General features: G+C 42.6%; 2 protein-coding genes across 5 annotated transcripts in view; one reads left to right on the top strand and one right to left on the bottom strand.

Moving 5' to 3' along the window:
* The window catches only part of ELMO1 (engulfment and cell motility 1), a 523,965-nt gene that overhangs the window by 49,218 nt on the left and 451,345 nt on the right, over positions 1–23,402 (top strand). The window lies entirely within an intron of this gene.
* Positions 15,641–15,892, bottom strand: LOC129502895 (40S ribosomal protein S21-like). Its single transcript, XM_055314761.1, has one exon. It carries the CDS (start codon positions 15,890–15,892, stop codon positions 15,641–15,643), a length of 252 nt encoding a protein of 83 aa, XP_055170736.1.

The following is a 23,402-nucleotide window of genomic DNA, read 5'->3' as shown; positions in this document are numbered from 1 at the left end:
TTTCCTGATATCCCCCCACACACTTTCCCAAGTCTTGGGAGAAAATCATTTCCTCCCTGCTCTCCTTTCTGCCAAGAAGTTTGTTGAGTGTGTTGAATAAAGGGCTTCATCCAAGCTCTCATAGTCATGTCGTGGCAGAGCACCGATGGGCTAATGGACATCCTGCAGGACAGATCAAGGAGGAACCAGAACCTGGAATGGATGTGCCTCTGGGATTGAGGCAGGTTCCAGATTGGGTAGGGGGAAGGGGACAGAAAGCAGCTGGAGCCTGAGGATCTTTGTCCAGCCAAGTGGTGGAACATGGTATCTAGACTGGAGGATCTCAGGGGGAGATGTTGGGCGGTTGCCTTGTTAGGTTGGTGAGGGTATTGATGAAGAGGTCTGCTCCTTGTCCCATTAAACTTTAGCATTAATGATGCTGGATCTGGCCTGGCTTCTTCTGGGCAGGAACATGCCGGCCAGGTGAGGATGATCATTTTCGGAGGTCAGTCTTAAGCCAAGGTTAATGTTTCCCAGAGAGGATCCAGAAATAGGAAGCTTTTCTGTGCCTCTGGGCTTGGGGATGGGGGCCCTGCGAAGTAGTGAGGAAGGGACTATATACTGGGCACAGACCTCTTTAATAGGTTTAACAGGTCCGAGTCTAGGAGAAGTAGTATCAGGGTGCCATGGAATGGGTTTTTTTTTTTAAGGATTTTATTCATTTATGAGAGGCATAGAGAGAGAGAGAGAGAGAGAGGCAGAGACACAGGCAGAGGCAAGAAGTAGGCTCACTGCAGGGAGCCCGATTCGGGACTTGATCCCAGGACCTCAGGATCATGACCTGAGCCAAAGGCAGACACTCAACCACTGAGCCACCCAGGTACCCCACTGTGCCATGGTTAAGGTCATCCTTTATTTCTAGTTTCTAGTGGGATTTATGGAGGAAGGCAAGGCTGACAATAGCAACAGTATACAAGAGCTTGTGCTGTCTTCTGATCCCTTGTCTTTCTTTGTCATTCCCTGGAGGAGGAATCTTTTGCCCTTTGGTTTCCTTATTTAGAAAAGGTTTTTTGTTTGTTTGTCTCAAGCGTCCAGAAAGCCTATGTCGGGAGGTAAAGAATATAATGGAAACAAAGCAGGATGATAAACAAGGTTGGTGAAGTCAGTCCCTTTTTGATTTCCGACCTGAGTTTCCTTATCCTGTTTCTTGAATTAAACAGTGAAAAGAGCTTTGGAAGAAAGAACATGTGATGATTAATTAAATTCTTACATTTAAATGAGTCTCTGATTGGGTTTTCACGTGAAAGAAACCTTATAAAGTATTGGAGATAGACAGGGAAAAGAAAAATGAAAAAGATATTAACCTCCTTTTTAGGTGACTGAGAATACAATTGAAAAGGCTTTTCCTGCTTTTCTCCTGTATTTACACTTCTTTTTTAAAAAGTGACCCTGGAGGCAGAAAAAAAATAGGACGTATTTACTATTATCTGTTATGTGTCAGGATGTGAGCTCATTTAATGCTCACAAAAGTCCCAGTGAAATGTACGTTACTGGCCACATTGATGAGGAAATTGAGGCTCAGAGAGGTTATGTGGGCTGCCCAAAGAGAAATCACTGGTAAGTAGACCTGAGGGATCCCAACCCTGTCTTCACAAACATGCCAACCATAACCCTGTTAGTGTGTGTATGCTACTGAATGGGACAGTCCTACAGACGCCTTCATAGCCATTACTTTTACCCTACATGTTCCTAACATGTTGATTCAAAAGTGAGCTTGAACTTTCTTCCAGTTTCCTTAACCTTTGATAACTAACCCTTCCTGTTTTGAGCATGAGGTATTTTAGGCATTGCTATTCACAGGGATGGAAAGTTAAAGAAGAAATGAAATTAAGAAAGTTTATACTGTGAGAGGCCATAAAAACTATTTTGGGCTTCTGTTGGGTCTTATTTTGTTTCTTGGACTAATATATAAGTAAATTTAAAATTCAACTGATTATATATTTTGCAGATATTCTATTTTTTGGAGTTTAAGACTATGCCCAATTTTGCATATCCAGCTAGCTTTTTTCTAATGAAAATTCTTATTTTTAGTGTATACTGTTCTATCTTTCTTAGGGTTTAGCTCTCAGATTCGGGGTAATAATCCTTATAAGGTGATGCAGTCATTTTTAAAATTTCCCTTTTCTTCTTGTACAGTGAAAGCATTTGATGCTATGAATTTTCCTCTTGCTACTTTTTTGCCTGAGTCCTGTAGGGTTTTGTATATAGCATTCTCAAATAATTAGTTTCTGGCCAACGTTTATTGAACACCAATGATATTTTAGTATAAAGGCAAACTAATATACTTAAAACCTGAAAATAGGCAAATAGCGAAAATGATGACTGTGAGTCCCTTCAAAGTCATCCTGGATTATTAGCACCATCCAAAGATTATCTAATTCTCTAGGTTTGTTGCCTTTCTTTGGTTTTCTTTGATTTACAATTTACTGTTTTTAAGATTTTATTTATTTGAGAAAGAGAGAGCAGGAGCAGAAAGAGAGGCAGAGGGAGAGGGAAAGCAGACACCCCACTGAGTGCAGAGCCCGACATGGGGCTTGATCCCAGGACCCTGAGATGATGAGATCATGACCTGAGTGGAAGTCAGATGGTTAAATGAGCCACATAGGCACCCCAACTGTTTATCTTTGGTTAAGGTATTTCACAAGTAGGTAAGGGTAGAAGAATACCTACAGGAAATGGTGCAATGCAAGTGATTCTTGTCCATTAGAAAAAAATAATCTCCCAAGATACAGTTTTGCTGCCCTGCAAGGCATTACCCAGTTATCTACTTCAACGATTTTATTTTAGCAGTCCTTCTTTCAGTGACTATATATAAATATGTCTCTTCTCCTATAATTTTCTGAAACAACTTTTCTATCCTGTTGGTTTCTCACTGAATTAAAGAATCTTTAATATGTATTCACTTTACATTTGTATGAGGGTCATGTTTTTAAAGTTTTGAAAATTGCTTTACACTAGGAATGATGTAACAGGCTTTCTTTCACCTGTGTCTAAAAGACCCAGAGCTGCACAGTAGTTAAAACAGGAAACCTGTTGTTACAGGAACAAAGGGGGAAAAAGAGGACTGGACCCATTCCTAATGTAACAAAGGACAGCCGAGATTTATAGCCAAGCATCAGGGAGGGGGTCAGTGGATGGGGAATTACTAAGAGGAAACATCAAGAACAGGGGATTCTGTGAAACTGACTCAATAGGATTCTTGCTGAAGGCAGACCAGGGTGATCGCCTATCACCCAGGGGAGAAGGGAAGATGAGGGATTTGGTCAGATACTGAGGGTGGGAATTCTCTCTTAAGCTGATTTAGCAGGATTCTTGCTAGAATTGGACTCCACAGGGACAGAGGTGGAAGCTCATGGCTCAGTTTAGTTGAGCAGAGGACTCAGGAGCCTGACTAAAATTTGATCAAGGAAAGAATCCTTGTCATATGCATAATGCAACTTAATCCTCACATAAATCCTCTTAGGTGAGCTTATCATTGTTTCTAACTGTACTTAGGAGTGTTCAGGCGGGTGTAATGTACAGATACCAAGTGAGCCCAGGTTTATAGGATTCAAGGTCAACTTCACTATGTTACTCTGAGGAGCCACGGGCTTCTCACCGAGAAGAGCAATGACAGTGTGACCCAATACAGTGCATAAAAGAATATGGATAAATAAAAGGAAGAGATAGATGAAGGAAAAAAGTTTGAGATCACCTAAAAAACAACTATGATCCCATTGAGCTTTTTCTCTCTATATGTCAAAATTAAAGCGTGCAAGATGTCTATGCAATTGTAGAATTGGATGGATTTTACTTGGAAAGTCCCTATCTCCTACATCAGACCTGAATATTTACTTATTGGATATATATAGAGAAGTGGTTTAAAACAAGAAGCAGCAAAGGTGCTTGCTTTACACTAACAAAACAAACAGAATGGTGGGAGAGAAGAACTGTGGTTGCTTCTAGACCCTGGGTGAACATTGGGTCTGCCGTCTTTTACTATGGAAATGTACAGTTCCACAGCTTAGCTTTTTAACACTGTGGGGTATTTTTAGTTTTTCTCGAGGATCTCATAGAGTTCTCAAAACAAAATTGGTTATAATTCACTTTACTTAAAAATAAATACATGAGGGGCGTGCTATGAAATGAAGTCAACAGTTTGCTGCTTCCAGTCCAAAATCACTGGAAAGGATTAGGGAGACATAAGTGGTAGGTAGTAGTGAGAGAGGCAAGGATGAACAAGCTTTAAAACATCTCTCTCCTGGGATTGAGTCTCATGTTGGGCTCCCTGCACGGAGCCTGCTTCTCCCTCTGCCTGTGTCTCTGCCTCTCTCTCTCTCTCTCTCTCTCTCTCTCTCTCTCTCTCGGTTTTTCTCATGAATAAATAAATAACATCTTTAAAAAACAAAAACAAAAAAACATCTCTCTGTCTTCCTGTGAAACTACTCCCAGTTAGGCCCAGAGAAATCACTATAGCAGGTAACATTAGGAACTCAGATATAATGAAAGTACTAGGGCCGTAACTCCGCATGCCATGCTATCCGTCGTAGCAGCATACCGTGTCCTTGAAGTATACGCTACTTACTGGGTTGAATGTAGTTTCTCTGGGATTCCAGATTAGAGGTTGGGAAATCGTTTTGTGTCTGCAAGTGCTCAATCAGCAACACCTACTGTTGTTATATTCTGGATCCTGATTACAGGTACCCCCATTCCTGTTCATTTAATCCAGAAGGCCCTCTGGGCACTCCTGGTACTTTTCTCTCCTCTACGTCTCTCACTCCTGCAAAATCCTGTGGCTGTTGCATCCTGTGTTTCTAAAGAATCTGGCGCCTGTTTCCTCCGCACTGTTCCTGCCCTGGATGAACCCTCCTCAGCCTCTGGTATGAAGATGACTTCAATTGTCTCCTAACATGTGTCCTTCCCTCTGTTCCCTGCTTCTTCTCCTCTGGGTTCCTCTCATTGTTGTAAAAATACCCATATGATCTTGCCAGTTGGCTTACAGACTCTTGCTGAGCATCCAAAGCCCTTCTAACCCAGTGCCCGTCCTCCTCGTTCTCCAAGTCTCCCTTCTCCTGTAGTTCACCTTTGCTTCAGTCTCATCTGGAATCTGTTTACATCTGCTTTCAGGCAGAGCACGCAGACTGTGTGAGCCAGCCATGCCCGTGTGGACTGCTTCCCTCTCAGCCTGGACTGGGTCAAGCATCTCCTTCGCAACACTGCACCGTAGCTGTTTATTTATAACATTTCTATAAGAGACCATGCTGTCTTCTGGGGGCAGGGCAGCATCCAATATACATTAGGGTCCTTGTGCTTACAGGAAGAGGCTGCCCATAAACATTCGTGGCTTGAGTGAATGAATGGCTGAATGCATGAAATGAGACCTTTCTTGCATGAAGAAAACTTAATGCCGCTAACCTCTATTTAGCTTTGGAGAATTTGTGTGAGAAGGACCTAAGGTATTCTATATGTCATCTCTTGTTTCTTTTCTTCTACTTCATCCCATCTCTTTATATAAATGTGTCGGTGTGGATCAGCTGTCATTACTATCACTGCAGTTCCCTCCAAGGAGGAGGCAGGTGTCCTATAGCAGGGAGAGTACAAACGAAGATCTGTCCAAGCCCTCCCTAGGTCAGCCTGGTAGGCAGGCCAGTCTTCACGGACATGTGGGGATTTGAGCGTGCGCGCGCGCACACACACACACACACACACACACAGACACACACACACACACACACACACACACACACACAGAAAACCAAACTGGTGGGAAAAAAAATGAGCGTCACCAGCAATGGGACAAATCAAAATCAGGCACCACCTGGTAACATGTAAGGAAAAGGATGCAGCTTCACTTTTCCATGATTTTCCTGCCAAAAACTCCTAACCTGACTCTAATTACAGGAAGCATCAGACAAAGCCGAATTGAAGGACTTCATAAAAATAAACAGCCTGCAATTTTAAAAACTGCCAAGGTTAGAAAAATCAAGAAAAGACCTAGGGAGGTGTTTTAGGGTGAAGGAGACCGAAGAGACATAAGAACTAAAGCACTGGTGTGATTCTGAACTGGATCCTTTTGCTATAAAGTACATTGTTGGGACATTTGATGAAATTTGAATGGGGTCCAAGGAGCAAATGTAACATGTGTTGCATGTTAATTTCCTGATGTTGATGGTTGTGTTGTGATTATGCAGGAGAATGTTATTGTTGTAGGAAACACACCCTAAAGTATCAGTGAGTGGTGGAGCTTGGCTTTGGCAAATTATTTTCAAGTGGTTAAGAAAGAAAAGTTCTTTGAACTATAGTAGCGATTTTTTTTATAAATTTGAGATCGCTTCAAAATAAATTTTTTAAAGATTTATTTCCTTGAGAGAGTGTGAGCCCACACGAGTAGGGGGGTAGGGGCAGAGAAGAGAACGTCCAGCAGACTCCCCGCTCAGTGAGGAGCCTGAGGTGGGGCTGGATCCCACCACCTTGAGATTACGACCTGACCAGAAATCAAGAGTTGGGCACCCAACCGAATGAGCCACCCAGGAGCTCCCCAAATAAAAATTTTTTGAAGATTTTATTTATTTATTCAGAGAGAGAGAGAGAAGAGAGAGAGAGGCAGAGACACAGGCAGAGGGAGAAGCAGCCTCCATGCAGGAGCCCGACGTGGGACTCGATCCCGGGTCTCCAGGATCAGGCCTGGGCTGAAGGCAGCACTAAACCACTGAACCACCGGGGCTGCCCCCAATAAAAATATTTTTAAAGAAAAAAAGTCAATAAACAAACTTGGACTTGCTCCAGGGACAGGCTGTCCTTATGAGACGCGGCTCTTGGTGTATTTGTATTGATGAAATTGTGCAGAAGAGGGGCTTGGTTTTCCTTGAACTGAATTGGAAGTGGAGATGTGGTAAAGTTGAGGGGCATGGCTGAGAGCCAGCCTCCATCCCCCCCCCACCAGCCCTCAGCAGGCCGCCTCACCTGGAAACAGGCTCACAAGCCAGACTGTCAGCTCCGGGAGAGCGGGGCTACCTCCCAGGGGTAGGGGCAACTGGCAGGTTCCTAGCGACTGGGGAGCAAGCTGCTAATTTGATGATTTACTGTGAGGAATGTAACCAAAGCCACTGGTGCTCGGAGGAGCAGATTTCCTTTGTATAGTAAGCTTCAAGGGAGGCTTGGTGGTAATCAGGAGAGTGTGACAAACAAGGAATCACAAGGAGAAGGGCTGGTGTGATCAGTGGCCAGAGGCATCCTGTGAGAGGAGCCTGGTTCCCCCATCCTGCAGGGCAGCCTCGCACTTGGCAATGGGATGTGGAGCCATGAATCTGGGGCAGGGCTTGGACTCCCTTGGGTGTAGCTGCACTGGCTTCCCAGACTCCAACTTTTGTCTGCGTTCAAGGTTGGCCACCTTTCTGCTTCTGACTGATGTGTTCTTGCTTTAGATATGGTAATAGCCTCAGCCCGGTTGTAGACTCTTGAATGTCGTGGCGTGTCTACGAGTCTGTGTTGACTGCCGGGTTGATTTCATACGTTCACTCTCAGAGGCATAGACTGCTTTATTCGAGTTCCTTAGAGGTCCTCCTTGCCACTCCTGGCCGCGTGGGAACTTGGACTAGAGAGAGGCTATACTCAGAGTAGTGACTTCCCTTTTGCTGTTTGTTTTTTTTAAAGTCTGGAGCCATGTAAAAGGAAGGAAAGACTTAAAAAAAAAAAAAAGGCTTACCTTCTTGGGATATCTTGTTATCTTTAGAGTTCTTAAACTTCCCTCGGTTGCAGACTTTCTTTCTTTCAGAGACTTAGCCAAAATAGATATTTTTCCTTTTGAGAACACTGTGTCCCTTCGCTGTGAACCAAAGGTTTTCAACTTTTTTGGTGCAAAGTCCATGTGGGGCTGGATGTTCTGTGTGTGTGGTGTTTCTAGCTCTCTTTCTACAGCTGAGGAGTGCTCTCTCGGGTGTGAGATTCCCCGTCCTCTCATCCCCCCTTCTCTGGAGTGTTTGCAGTTCTTCCTCGCACGCGTGCTCTCGTCTCTACCGGGGCACTGTAAGGCCCCGGGGTACTTAGCCCTAGAGCTCAAGGTTCCAAATGGCTTCGTTTGTAAAAGCCATTTGTTCCCTGGTGGGTGTCACGTGAGGTTGCCCAAACCTTGAGGCTCTTGAGCACCAGAGCACCATCGCCTGAAATCAGAAATGCAAGTCAGCCCACAGAAAGAAGCGGTGGTTCTGTATGGCTCATTAGTTAGAGACCAGCCAACAGGGCCCAGTTCCTTCTGTGAGTGATGAAGGGCTGGGTGCTTTCAGGCACGAACCCCGTATTCTTCTTCGAAGGGTGCTTAGAAGGTTGTTGTGATTTTTGCAGAGAAAGAGCATACACATAGAGGGATCAGCTCACACTGGTCTAACTTAGAGTCCTCAATTTAGTGTAATTTTATATTTTGTTTTCTCCTTTGCCCATGCCATGATAAGGCCCTGCACACAAATGCCTTTATAAACGATAACCAGAACGTGCCTGGTTGGGGATTTCCATATTGGCCCCCAGGTTTACTGGGAAATTGACCCCCAGGTTCACTGGGAGACGGGAAAGCAGCGTCCACAAGATCACGAGGTCAGCTGCTGAGCCCTGGCATGGCCATCTGTGCAACCACGTCACCCTCTCATCTGAAAATGCTGCCTCATGAAGAGTGCTTAGCCCCTGGCCGACAGACCCAATAGACTGGAGAGTGGGGTGGTGAGTGTCCGCGAGGCTCAAGCAACAGACTTGCTTTCCATCCGCAAACAAAGCAAAACTGAAAGCCCTATGTGAATTCTGGCATTAGTCCTTGCCATCTATTTGATTTTTTTTTTTTAACCAGGTCAGGAGCTATGATGAATATCAAACTCTGGGCCAGAGAAAGGATTAGAAATAGAATCACCTGAAACATGCTATTCAGGGCAGGTAGGGCCTGTGGTCTGCTTAGGGACCTATAACTTTCCCTTTCATTCCATCCCTGGGCCTCCTTGCATCTGAGAGTCAGAGAATAATAATAAAATAAAGGCAGGCTGTAACGAGAAATGTGATCCTTGGGGTACCCTACGAAGCTGTGCCTCTGTCAGAGTTCCTATTTGATGGAAAGAGCTCTGGCCTTTCCAGCTCCGCCTGGCATTACCCTCGGCGACGGGGCACAGGCTTGATGTGAAACCGATCCCTCCGCTTGCAAGTGGCGAGGCTGACAGCTGTATACAGGAACGCTCCCTGGAATGGGCTTCGGGTCTCTGCTCGGGCAAGAGGCAGACTTTGACTCCCAGTGACAGCTGCAAAGTACAGATTTATGGTGGGTACTGGCTCCGAATTCCAATTACCATCTGAGTTTCCAGAGAGTCTACATTTCCATGTCTATGGTGCATTTTTACAACTTGCCACTGTGATAGGCGATACACAGCCATCCCCTGTTACTAATATTTTTAACCAAATGATGAGAGCACAGGTGATATATACTTAAGGCTTTTTCGCTCCTTGCAAGGTGAAAGTGCTGGGGAGTCTGCTCTGAATTTCAAGAGGTGAGAGAGGCAGGTGGGATGGTGAAGGTGATGAGATTTTGGAAGCTGAGCGACACCGATGAGGCCGTGGAAAACATGTGTTTCTGTTTACAACAATTCATTTGTGTTTCAGAGAGCGGCTCTCCCTAACAAGGGTAGCGTGTGCCAGAGAGTCAATAAAGGACTCGGGGGGGGGGGGGGGCGCTTGCACTTCTTGCTTTGTGCACGCCATCGGTGGATGCGGTAGCATTGGATTCTCTGGCTCTTGACAGTCTGTTTCCTACGGTTGAAGGATGGCTAGATTCGCTGTCGTAAGAGCAGGACCTTGAGGATCTGCAGACTCGCCTGTCCCCTGAGCTCAAGCTGTCCTTCTTGCCTGTTAATGCTCCACAGAGCAGGAGGATGGAAGGGGTATCTCCTAGCTTGACAATTTGTGGCTCTCTGAGACTCTTGCAGAGCCGAGATGTTTTAGCAATGGATGCAAGTGTACAGGTTTCAAGTGACAACTTTGCTGCTTCTGTCAGAGGAAATCCACGTGGCTGTCCACATGCACGTCAGCACAATGGAGGAAAACATCTCAACGTTTTAAAATAGATCTTTGAAAACATTACCAAGACTACTTCATGCTTTAAAAAAAAATCCTCCTTCTGAACTTTCAAAGTCTTTTCCTCCACACATAAAGGAAAGGTCTTATGTGGCTGTTTTGCTTAATGTGGGCTGGTTTTATTTTGGACTCTTTGAAACCCAGCGTGAAGGCTAAAATTCTATGTGGAGAAGTAAAAAAATGAAAGGAATGGCGAGGTTTGGGTTGTGCTAAATTAAAGTGACAAGGTACAGATAACAGGGCACGGCTGTGCCCACAAATTAGCCCTCTCTAATTTGCTGCTGTGGAAAGTATTGCTTTGGTGTGCATTGTAATTTCTTTCTTGAATTAAAAGTTTAGAAAGTCTAGTTTGCTCAAAAGAGAAAACCTGAAAAACCTAAGCCTTTCAGTTTTGAAATGGCCCATGGTTCCCTATGTCCAAGGAGCTGTTTGAGGAAAATCTTGCTTCAAAAATATGTAAATTACACGGTTTTATTTTTCGAAGCCACACTGTGTGTTGGATTATTATGTGGGCTCCTTGAAGGCAGCCTTTTCCAAAGTTTCCATCTCAATCCAGGAGGCACTTTGTGTTGAGCAGGTGGCCGCTGTATCTTGTATGGTCTCCTCTGTAAATGAGGTACCATATCATGTTTGGAATGGATTTCTGGTGGGGGAGGGAGGTAAAGAAGACCCCAGTTACTCTCTCCAACTTTGGTTTCGCTCTAGGCAGCAGCTCAATATCGATGGGGAGCCAGGATGACACTTTCAGTTTCTCCAGCTACAACATGTCCTACCCCAAATTACAATATTCCTGAACCCCAAGCTTAACTTTCCAGAGGGCTGAAACGTCATTCTGTGAAATGAATTATCATATTACCAAAAAGTTGGCCATATAGATTGTAGAATAAGACTCAGGATTGTTTCTTATGATACTGTAAAAAATTTTGCAATTCCTGATAATTTATCTTTTGTTTTTAGTTTCTGTGGGTGTTTTCTCAAAGAGAGACCCACTGCTTCCATATCAGATTGTCTACTCCTGGATGCTGGGCACTTTCACCCTCCTATGAGGCTTTAACCCATCATGGCTCATCCACACCTAGCCAGTTATGATGTTTCCTAAATTGTGTTCCATAGGTGATTAATAGATGAGATGTGGAAAGGGTTTTATAGTCAAATAAATTTGAGAGATGCTAGGATAAACAAAGCCAACAGATTGCTTTATTGAAGGACTTTTCTGAGCCTTTAACATATATACGTGCACGTTGTAAATTGTCAGGACAGTGAGTGAAGTAGTCATCTGGCACAAGAATATGTTCCTAAGTGCATCCTGGGAGAACAATGCCTCAACATTTGGCTCTACCTGCCTGGTAGGGGTTCAGTTGTGTCCCTCCCAGAAAAGATATGTTGGAGTCTTCCCCTTGCCCCCAGTACTTCAGAATGTGACTTTATTATTTATTTATTTATTTATTTATTTATTTATTTATTTATTTATTTATGACAGAGAGAGAGAGAGAGAGAGAGAGAGAGAGAGAGAGAGCAGAGACAGAAGTAGGCTCCACGCTGGGAGCCTGATGCGGGACTTGATCCCGGGACTCCAGGATCGTGCCCCAGGCCAAAGGCAGGTGCCAAACCACTGAGCCACCCTGGGATCCCAGAATATGACATTATTTTGCAATAAGGCCGTTATAGATGTGATTAGTTAAGATGAGGTCATACTTAGTAGGGTGAGCCCGTGATCCATTATGACGGGGGCCCTTAATAAAGAGGAATTTGGGGATCCCTGGGTGGCGCAGCGGTTTGGCGCCTGCCTTTGGCCCAGGGCGCGATCCTGGAGACCCAGGATCAAATCCCACATCGGGCTCCCGGTGCATGGAGCCTCCTTCTCCCTCTGCCTGTGTCTCTGCCTCTCTCTCTCTCTCTGTGCTATCATAAATGAATTAAAAAAATTTAAAAAAAGAGGAATTTGGAGATAGACACATATACACTGTAGGATGGTGCCATGTGAAGATGGAGTTATGCTGTCATATGTGAAGGAACTACTAGAAGCTAGGAGACAGGCCTGGGATAGATCTTTCCTGAGCACGTTCAAAGGGAGGTTGGCTCTGCGCACACCTTACTCTCAGACTTTTAGCCCCAGAACTGTGAGACTACATATTTTTGCTGGTTAAGTCACTCAGTTTGCGGTGCTTTGTTATGGTGGCTGTAGCAAACATTGCTATTCTAGACTGGAGCTCAGTACCTCAGGCTTCTTTTCAGGATGGGCTAGAACCACATCCCTAGTTCTAGAAGCTTCTTTGCCAGGCTACTCTCTGATCTCTTCTGAATTGTGTATTCATTCTTTGTGGATGCTGTTTGAGGTACTTTCCACTAGGGCATGGGCTTTCTTCCCATTGCCCTGAAATAATGGTTTCTAACTCTAGTTGTACGGAGGAATTATCTAGGAAGCTTAAAAAAAAAATACCAGTGCCTACGCCCTGCCTAATCAATTAGAATCTCTGGGAGTAGGGCTCAACCATTTCCCTTAAAAGTTCTCTAGGTGATTCTAGTGTGCATGTGGGATTAGGAATTATTGAAGGAAGCAAAGGCTAAGCTGAGTATATGTGGGATGGTGGGGAACTGGGTGATAGGGGCACCAGCCACAATTCAGCAGGGGATGGTGGTTTTCATTGAAGTGAAAGAGCTGGGTTTGAACCCTGGATCTTCAACTTAGCTATTGTGACTGTATAAGAGTCCTTTAGTGGCTCTATACTGTGGCTTACTCATTTATCCAGTAGGGATTATAATGACGACCCAGTAAGGCTGTCATGAGATGTCTTAGCTCAGGCTGCTATAACAGAATATGATAGATTGGGTGGCTTTTAAACAACACTGACTTATTTCTCATGGTCTGGAGGCTGGAAAGTCTAAGATCAAGGTGTCTGCTCATTCAGTGTTTGGTGAGAGCCCATGTCCTGGTTCATCTTCTTGCTGTGTCCTCACACGAGGGGCCAAGGGTGTTCTCTGGGGTCTCTTGACTGGGCTCCACTCTCATGACCTAATCACCTCCCAAAGACCCCCCACTTCCAAATATCATCACACTGGGAATTAGGTTTCAACATAGGGATTCTGGAAACATAGATATTTAGTCTAGAACACGAAAATTTGGTGAGATGATTTGAGTCCAGGGTCTGAAAGATAAGCATTAAAAACTATTGGTAAACATATCCAGAGACCCTGTGATCCTCTTCTCAGTGAGTCTTCCCAAGGCGAGAACATCCTGTCCCTGCAACCTTATGTCCTTTATCCAAACCTATGCCTTGATTACTCTTTCTTACTCCTCCTGCCCTTCCCAACCGCCTGCACATTTGGTAGGCTTCCAGAACAAGGAAACCTGCATTCTCTGTGTGTACAACACATCTCTTCACAAAAAAAAAAAAAAAAGAACATTGGTTGAGGTGTGTTTATTCCTTAAGGAAGTGGGCTCCAGGCCAAGGATGAGGTCACTGTGGCCCATACCACCGTGGGCTGCAGGCCCTGCTTTTATATGTGGTCATTCATAGCCAAGAGTGGGCAGCTAAAGCACAGTATCTGAAACACTGCCCAGGAATCCTCAAAATGAAAAGGAGCCTCAATCTTCAGTTAATAGGTAGCTCAGCCTCTCATAAGAAGCTTCTGGTTCCTGGCTCTGAATCAGAATTAAGCCTGTGAATGCCTGCTGAATCCAGATCTCTAGGGGTTCGACCTGGTGTTTGGAGTTTCAAAGCTCTAGAGGCCATTCTGATGCGAGGTCAGAGTTGCCATCCTTCGTATTCTCTACGTATATACGTCTGTATGTGTGCACGTGTTTTGTCACGTGGAAATCTAAGCACTCATTCAGTGCTTCATCCCATGCATGCTGATTAGGTGTCAGTGTGAGCCAGGCTCTCTCCCAGATGGGATATGGTGGTGAACCTAACACTCCTGCTCACCTGAAGCTTCTTTTCTAGTGAAGAATCCAGAACATAAACAAGTAAACAAATGCCTGACGTAACGTCAGGCTTCGAGGAGCACCAATAAGAAAATAATGTGAGGGAGGCAGGTGGGAAGGACAGAACACTGTTTTGGTTAGTGATCAGGCAGGCTTCTCCAAGGAGGGAATGTTAGACCCTGAGTAGAGAGAGGGAGCACGCCACAGGGGAATTGGCAGGGGAGGGAATGTTCCGGGCAGAGGAGCAGCCCTGTGCTTGATGTGCTGGAGAATGGCAGGGCCAGAGTAGCAGGCCTGGAGAGAGGCAAGGAAAGAAGCGCAGGGAGGGGCGGAGGCCAGACCATAGAGGCTGATAGACTTTAAATATGGCTTGAATGTTTTCTGAGTGTGATGGTAAGCAAGGTTTGGGAGGTGATCTGATCTGATCTATGTCTTAAATGAATTATTCTGGAGAATTGACTACTGTGGGCCAAGGATCCCAGAGTCCCAATGAGGCCAGTGAAGAGGTGGATTTTCGGGCGCTGTCCAAGGACGTTTATGCATTTGCTGCTGGAAAAATAGTAATCGAATTCCTAGGCAATGTTGGCTGTGCTTAGAACTTCAAAGCAAGGTATAGAATGTATACTTTTTTACACTTTGTCAAATAATTCTGTATGTTTTTAAAAAATGATACCTACTATGTTATTTCCACAAGACCATAGGTTCAAAGCAATTTGTGTTCATCTGTATTCCTGTCTTTGTGTGTGTGTGTGCAATCCTTGCTAGTTTCATTATAGATTACAGTAAAAGAAGTAATTTGTCAGGGTCAAATTTCAGAGGCAGGCTTTTGAGTAGGCCTAGACTTTAGTGTTTTTCTGACAAACAAATGAAGAGTTTTGTTTTCCTGCAATCTAATTATTTTCACCATTCTTGTCTATAAACACTGTATCTTTTCTAATGACTGGCACTTTTTATTTGCATCTGTATCACTTCATTAATCTTGTTTAAGTAATTAAATGTGTGTTGCAGACTAAATGTTTGTGTACCTCCGAAATTCATATGTTGAAACCTAATCCCCAGAGTGATGGCATTTGGAGGTGTGGGGCCTTTGGGAGGTGATTAGGTCATGAGGACAGAGCCCTCGTGAATGGGGTATGTGCTCTCATAGGAAGAGGCCAGAGAGCTAGCTCACTTTTTCTTTCTGCCATATGTTGGTGAAAAGAAGTAGTCTGCAGTCAGGAAGAGGTTCTCACCAGAATTCAACCATGCTGGCAGCATGATCTTGGATTTCCACTTTCCAGACAGAAATAAATTTCTGTTGCTTATAAGCGACCCAGTCTATGGTTCTTTGTTACAACAGACCAATGTACAGAGACAGTGTGCACATAGGCATATGATTCATGATGCATTTGTTTTCAGTTTATATGACATTTTTATGGATTGTCCAAGCAACATATTCTATACATACTATAAGTAAAATATAGAAGAAGCCAAAAAAAAAAAAAAACCCTCACCTATGTATTTGAAAATTTACTGAAAGCTAACACCACTTATTTATTTGGGGGAAGGGGTATTTTTTATTTATGACAAATATCCCACAGCTGTGATCCTCTCCAGTCAGAATTTCTTTGAAACCATGCCATCAGCCTTGGGCAGCTGGAGGATGGAGTCATCTGACTCACCTATCCTGGGAATGACCCCACAGATAGCGTAGGTTTTAAACCTGTTGTTGAACCTGCCTGTCACCTTGTTAGCTGTGTCCATAGTCATCTGGGTGGACACGTGATCCTTGGTGCTGATGATGTGGTTGCTGGCAGAGTATTTTCCTGGCATGTGGAGGTCCACAAACTTGTCAGTGTTTTTCTGCATGTCAAGGGCACACCTGCTGCCTCTGCCATGAGCATGAGCACAGAAAGGAAGTGCTGCATCCGCCTGACAGCCAAAACTAACATATTTTATTTATTTCTTATTTATTTATATTTTTACAAATGTTTTATTTATTTATTCATGAGAGACAGATTGAGAGAGACAGAGAAAGACAGAGACATAGGCAGAGGGAGAAGCAGGCTCCCCACAGAGAACCTAGTGCAGAAATCGATCCCAGGACCCTCAGATCACATTCTGAGCTGAAAGCAGATGCTCAATCCCTGAGCCATGCAGGCATCCCAACTAACATCATTTTCGATGATTAGACACTTTTCCTGTAACACATTATAAGATAAAAAGGGAAAGTACTAGAAACACTACATTTGGTAATTAAAGGAAGAAATAGGTAGAAAATAAAGATGAGCCCTCAAATAAAAACTTTGAAAATATAACAAGATACACAAGCCATTGAAACTATGTAAATAGACTCATTTATGAAGTGTTTCAAAATTTTTGTGTCAGATGCCCTATAACATAAAATTCATGAACTCACTGGACAGATACAATCATAACCAAGTATTCAAAGTTGATATCCTCATCAATGGGACAGACCAACTGCATGTGCCTCTTGATATGAGATATGACACCACTCCTGTCATATTTCTGCCAAAAATCCATTACCAGAATCTCATTGTGAGGAAACATTAGCAAACGCAAGTAGAGGGATATTCTACAAAGTAACTTTTATAGATTTTTCCTTACTTTTCAAAAATGTCAAGGTCATAAAAGAAAGAATGACTGAAGAACTATCCTAGCTTGAAAGAAACCAAAGAGATTCTTACAACTCAATGCTGTAAGTGATCCTGGATTAGCTCCTAGAACGTGGAAACAAACTTTCTTCTTTTATGGTAAAGGTCATCATTGGGACAATTAAAATTTGAATGGGGCCTGTAGATTATATAATAGTGTTGTATCAATTTTAACTTTCTGATTTTGATAATTGTGTGGCAATTACATAAGTGACTGTTGTTGATCTCTAGAAATACATATTGAAGTATTTAAGGATAAGGGAGCATCATATTGGCGACTTTCTCATAGATAGTACTGGAGGAGGAAAGCTCTTTTTCCTGTATTCTTCTAGGTTCTCCAGCTGGGGCCCTGCACATTAAACTGACAAAAAAATGAAATAACAGGAGAAAAGCAAACAGAAGTATATTAACACGTGCAGGATACATATACATGGGAGAAACTCAGTGATGGGTAACTCAAAGGAATGGTGGGAACTTGGGCTTATATAGTATCTTAACAAAAGAAACAGTAAATTTCAGAGAAGTGAGAAAGACAAAGGAAAAGAATTTTAGGCTTTCAAGGGTAGCAACATATGGGAAGGTAAATGGGTGGGGCAACTACTGGAAGAAAAATGTTAATTTAGTAAGGCTTGTTTGTGCAGATGCATCTCAGTGCCATCTCATGTAAGATGATAAGATTGTCCTCGTCCTGGTTTGAAAAGCAGGAATTTATGTTCTATTTTCAAGCAGATTGGTAGAGGACAGAAAGCTCATCCTGTGTCTGCTCTTTTAAAAATTGCCTTCAGCTCACAGTAATCATTATGCTAGAGCAGCACGTTTTGGGAGTGACTTACTCTGAACTCCTTCTCTGTTTGGAAATAATACAAGAAAAAGAGATAAAGCTACTATGATAAGATGTTAGTATTGGAGGAATCTGGGCAAAGAATATATTTCATATTCCTTTTGGAATTTTTTTTGTAAGTCTTAATTTATTCCAAATTATGAACTCCAAATTGGGTTTAGGAGTTTATTTTCCTCCAAATTTCAACCCCTCCCCCCACTACAAGCTAGTGTTTTTTAAATGGTAGGAAGAAGACTTCTTTTTTTTTTAAAGTAAGGCAAATGCTTCTGAGATTGTCTTAAATATTTTATCAACTAGCTAAAAACATTTCAAACATCATCTTGTATCAATAGAGCAGTGTGTCTTGACATGCCAAGAGAGCCAGTTAGAATAAAGTGGACCAGTGGGAAGTATTTTTCTTATGGTTGATTCTTAAATAGCCTTAAATAGCCTTAAATTCTTGAATAGAAAACTAAAGTGTGATTTAAAATTTTTTATTCATACTGCTCATAAACCTGCAGATTAGTCTCCTTGTTTCAAATATTATTTTAAAAGGGACATGAAAATTTACGAAGAAGTGAGAAATTCGCTGTAGAGGGGACTTCCTGAATAGTAAGTCTGTAGAAAAGTAGTCAGTAATCTACAGCTCTGTACCACTGAAGATGGTGATGGTGAAAGTGAAGGTGGAAGAAGACTGATCTTCTTGGGAGGTTGGGTCTATTGGTCTCAATGATGAATATGAATGGAATGAGAAAAAAAGAACTATCAGGAATGAATCTCTGATTGTTGTGAGTAGAGGTCCATTTTCTGAAAAGAGAAATGTTGAAGAAGAAACATCATGGTGAGCAGAGTCAAGAATTTAGCAAGTTAGATGTAAGCGTATTTACATAGAAGACATAGAAGACCATCTGTAAATTTTAGTTCCCCCTCCCCGTTTTATTCCTGGCACAGCAACTTTTGAAATGATGTTTGTTTTTTTTTCCTCCCCCTCTCTTTATCTCTGTGGGTTTGTGCATATTGGCGTCCAAATCTGGTTACTATTCTTTCATTTTCCATATCAATTTTCTGAGCGTTCTGTTGCACACATTAGTTGGAATCCGTGAACTCCGCATCTCTTCAGTCTGCCACTACCCACAAATGAGTAGTTTTCCTGGTCCAGGTTTGAGATCTGCTTCAGGCTGCCCAGGGGAGACAGAACTAGGGGCCTCAGCTCATATCTGGTCCAGGTTCATATGCAGGCCACACGGTGGGGTGGGGGGGTGGCCTTCCAAGGGGATCACTCTTCAAGGCACACATCCGAGCTGAGCTACTGCTCCAGTGCAGGCTCCCCAGGCCAGCATGTGGGGGAGCTTTCTCCAGATCCTGCTTTTGAACTTGGGTTACACTACTGACTTCTCCCGTCTTTGGGATCTTTGGGGAGGAACACTTTCCTCTACTCACTTAGTTTCAAAAGGTCTGGGGCCTGCCGTTTAACTGACAATAGACAGATTAACAGGGAAAAGTGAAGGTTTATTTACATATGCATGCTGGAGGGCTCAGTATTGAGTAACTTGCTGAATAGTCAAAGGTAAAGATTTATGTACTAACTTAATAAAAAGGAGGTGTTGAGAGCTTCAGTGGGAAACTATGGAAAGTTCTGTTGGGCTTTTTGATGCTAATGGCAGCTGAATTCGTACTTCCTGGGTCAGTCTTCCCTCTCAAGTCTTGGGGGGGGGCGTTGGGGGTTGGGGAGGCTGGGCAGTAGGTGTTAGTGGAGGATGTATTTTCTGAAGCCTCTGCTTAGTTTAGATAATTTTCTTTCTGTGGCTGCTGATTGTTCTGATGTTTTCAGTTTAAAGTAATTTTAATACCACTTTGATGGACTGTTAATTAATCCCTTCAGACTCTCGATTTCCTTTTATGTCAGGACAATCCCAACCCATCAGAGTCTTAATTAAATCGAATGTACTAAGAGAGGGATTCTGGATGCCTTTTGTCCTGTGGGTAGAGGATAGCTCCTCTATCCTTATGCAAATGTATCCACCTTCTCTTCCTTGATCTACTAAGCCCTTCAAGGAGTATTGTAAGGGGTAACCCTGCTCAGGTCACAAAAGGTCACTCTCCTCCCTCTCATCATTGGTACAAGTTCACCCCTCTTTTGCATAACTATGGGAGGCTGCTGTGTTGACTCATCCCCGAACTAAGATCTGCTTCTAGTGATTTATCTTTGTCCACCCAAGGACAGACACATGGCCTGGCAATTTCCCTTTTGAAACTTGTAAGAACTGCCACAGATCCTGTGGATACAGAGATTTTTAACTAATGGGAAAGTAAGCGATGCTGTGAATTACAGATTCACAAATTTCTTTTTTTTTTTTAAAGATTTTATTTATTCATGAGAGACACCGAGAGAGTGAGAGGCAGAGACACAGGCAGAGGGAGAAGCAGACTCCATGCAGGGAGCCCGATGCGGGACTCGATCCTGGGTCTCCAGGATCAGGCCCTGGGCTGAAGGCAGCACTAAATCGCTGAGCCACCAGGGCTGCCCAGATTCACAAATTTCTTGCAACTTTTTGATCTTGAATGAATGAAAAATGCCTTAAAAAACAGTAAACATTAAGTCAGGGCTTTGATCAAAGGTATAATCCTAAACCTTTGCTAACTGGTTCAGCCCTTCCCTCTGGAGCTGCATGAATCAGTGCTTTTTGGTTAGGACGAATTTGGTATCTATTTACCGGTTCCTAAACACAGGAGGGCTTCCCTTCGTTTTCAGTTGCCAAGTTTTTAGCAGAGAAAGGAGCAACCTGTTAAGATATGATTGTGTGTGCTTTTGAGTACTACTTTGTTTCAAGGAGAGGAAATATTAGAGGAATCAGGGAGATAGGAACAAAGAACCAAAAATTACTTGCAGAAGTTCTAGATTTTTTTAAATGATTAACTAATGTTCCCTTTATCTGGCAAGTGGTAAGGATGCCTCAGATATAGTATATTCAGCTTTTTGCAAGACTTCCAAAAATGTATTAATAAGTTCTTGGACAACATGGAGAAATGGGAGCTGGTTGCTGGTACAGTCAGACACGAATGGTTGCATAACAATCACATATTCTGCCGCCACCTCCTCTTTCCTTCCTGGGCTTCTTGGGTGTCCAAGGCGCTGGCCTTCAGCCAGGACTCACTGGTATACTGGCCATGGCCAGTCCAGAGTCCACAATGACTCTGTCCGGTGTTAAATATTTTAAATGTGATCTCAGGGTATAGTAAGCTAGAGCTCTTGGGAAAAGCTGTCCGAAGCCCGACTAAGGCCAGACTAGCTCCTTGGGAACTTCAGCCATGGTGCTCACACCCTATATATAATTAAAATGAAAATCATTAAATAAGTGTCTGGAAAACCAACGCAGTGCACATTCTCTCATGTTGATGACCTTGGTATGTTTTTAGAACTATTGAGTAACAAATAATGTTTTATTTTCTCATTGATTGAATGCTCTTGCTCCGTTAGTGCCTTAACCACGAGGCTTGGTTGGACTCTGAGGGGGTCTCCTAAGGTTGCAAGGAAAGGAGAGAACTGGGAATTATGGAATGATTCTATTTACATTTTGAGCTTCTATCAGTAGTTGTGTTGGCTTAAGTGAATAAAAATTGTTTGCACAGCCATGAAGCGTTTATGATAACGTGTTGAGTCTTTTTTTTTTTTTTAAAGAAAAGCACTGCTTAAATTAAAATAGCACCACAAACAAATAAGCCTCAGACTTCTTGTAATGGAAAGATGAAGCACAGTACTCAACAGAGGGATTTACCACAAAAGTCTAAATTTATTAAACTACCACTTTTGCATATTGGTTTAGTTAGATTGTTTGCTTTTGGCTTTGGGGTAAGTCCGCGTGCCCTTCCCAGAACAGACCTCCTCTAGCCTCATCTTCACTTGTACATCTGTACATCTGATTCTCCTGCTGCAACCTGAGGCACCGACTCGACTCGCAAAGCCAATGGCATGGGGGGGATTTCAGGTGAGGGTCTCTCAGGTGATCTTTCCCTTAAGTGTCACAGCACCCTGTGATGATTTCTCAGCACGGAGGGTGAGATCAGAAAAGCAGAGGAGGATGTTCTTTTTACAAGGGTACAGGCCTGGCTGTGGCTACATTTGCCATCATTAAGAGCCTGACTGACGGGGGATATGATGTCTCCTGATTATCACTCTCTTCTGCTCAATGCCAGGTTGAAAAGGAAGATAATTATGAAAAAAGAGTGCCGAGGAGAGGCACTGACTGCCAGTTCCCTTGACGAGTGAGGGATTTATCTAGAAACAGCTGAAAATACCCATTAAATATGTAAACTAGACTGAAGGGATTGGCAGAAAGAGTGGCCAATATTTATTGAATTACTGCATTTTTGTTAGCTTACATATGTTTCAGTTAGCCCTGGGGAAGAGAGAAAAGTATAGTAGTATAACTCAAAGTTATAAAAGGTGTTATTAAGTGGCTATAATTTCAAAAATGAAATGTGTAGGTTAGAGGTGGATAAAAAGAGAAATCTATGGAAAATTCTGTTTTGGACCTTCCTGGCTTTGTGATTTTAGGATATAAAAACAGTGATCACACACTGAATATTTATTATGTGCCAGTGTCTCATGGAAGCACTTGGCATCATGTAATCATCCCAGAAGACCTGTGAGGTAGCAGTACTACCCACATTTAACAAAGGAGACATTGAGGATTTCGAGATTTGCCCAGAGTCACCCTGCTGCTTAGAGATAGAGCCAGTTAGTAATCGTGATCTCAGAGATTATGGTCTTATCACATGAAGCTATGTTTGTTGCCTCAGTCACTTTCCTTGTTAGCTTCCTTATTTTTAAAATGCGGGGATAAGACTGAATTATTTATAATAAATCAGTGAGTTTTAGAACTAGAAGCTCACTGCTTTTTTTTTTTTTTTAAATAAACCGAGCAGAGCCAGTGTTCATCTCATACTCACTGCTAAAGGTCAAGACAATGACTAAGTGGTAGTTACTAGCAAGTTACTAGCAAATTAAGTCATTTCACGATTTTCATTTTGACAATTATTTTTATTAGTTTTAGTAACGGGGACATAGGAAGAAGATATTTCTGAGCATATGTCTCTGTTGCTTTCTCATTTTTCTCTGTATGAACTGCCACCCTACCAACCCCTCCATCCTCTGGAATTCCTAAATAGTCACATGACAAGCCATCAACTCATCCAGGGAGTGATGAGTAAATGCAAAGGGATGGGTGAGAGGAGGGAATTTCAGGCAAGGAATAAGAAACATGCCACTGATGAAGAGAAGCAGGAAGAGACTGCATTTATTCTGTGCTTTTCAAATGTGAAGGTTATTTAACTCTGCCTTAGTAGAAAACATGCTCCTTCCTTCTTTAGGAAAGAAAAGATTCATTCTCTAGCGGATGATAGATTCTTCTGCATCATACAGTTTGTTGAGACATAGCTATTTTAAATATATACAAGAAGGTTTAAAGATACTTCTGTTATTTATTAGTAGAGGAGTGTCTCACTCTTTTGTTATCATGCTAAAATCTGGTGTTTCACATGAGTGAATTTTCTAGGTAAATAAATACTGACACTTAAAATTTTTATTTTAATAAATTATGAAAAAACTTTACATTTTTGTTAAGAATACCATAGAGGCAGATGAGGATATATAACATATATGCATTATTTAATGAAGAAAAACAAAAGATTAAAACATACCCATCACCCAACCTGAGATAGAGAACATTACCAGTACCTTTGAAACCCTGATCCCTTTCCCCTCCCTCACTTTTGAAAACTTTGTGCTGAATATTTCATTCATGATTTTTTTAATTTTTAGGGCTATATAAATATAGAGAACATATTTTGGAACTTTATAAAAATGGAATTACTCTGTATGAAC

The sequence above is a fragment of the Nyctereutes procyonoides genome, unplaced genomic scaffold (genome assembly GCF_905146905.1).
Source record: "Nyctereutes procyonoides isolate TBG_1078 unplaced genomic scaffold, NYPRO_anot_genome, whole genome shotgun sequence".
NCBI classification, from domain to species: Eukaryota; Metazoa; Chordata; class Mammalia; order Carnivora; family Canidae; genus Nyctereutes; species Nyctereutes procyonoides.
Note: the sequence above shows the minus strand (reverse complement) of the source record. Positions and strands in the feature narration are given on the sequence as shown.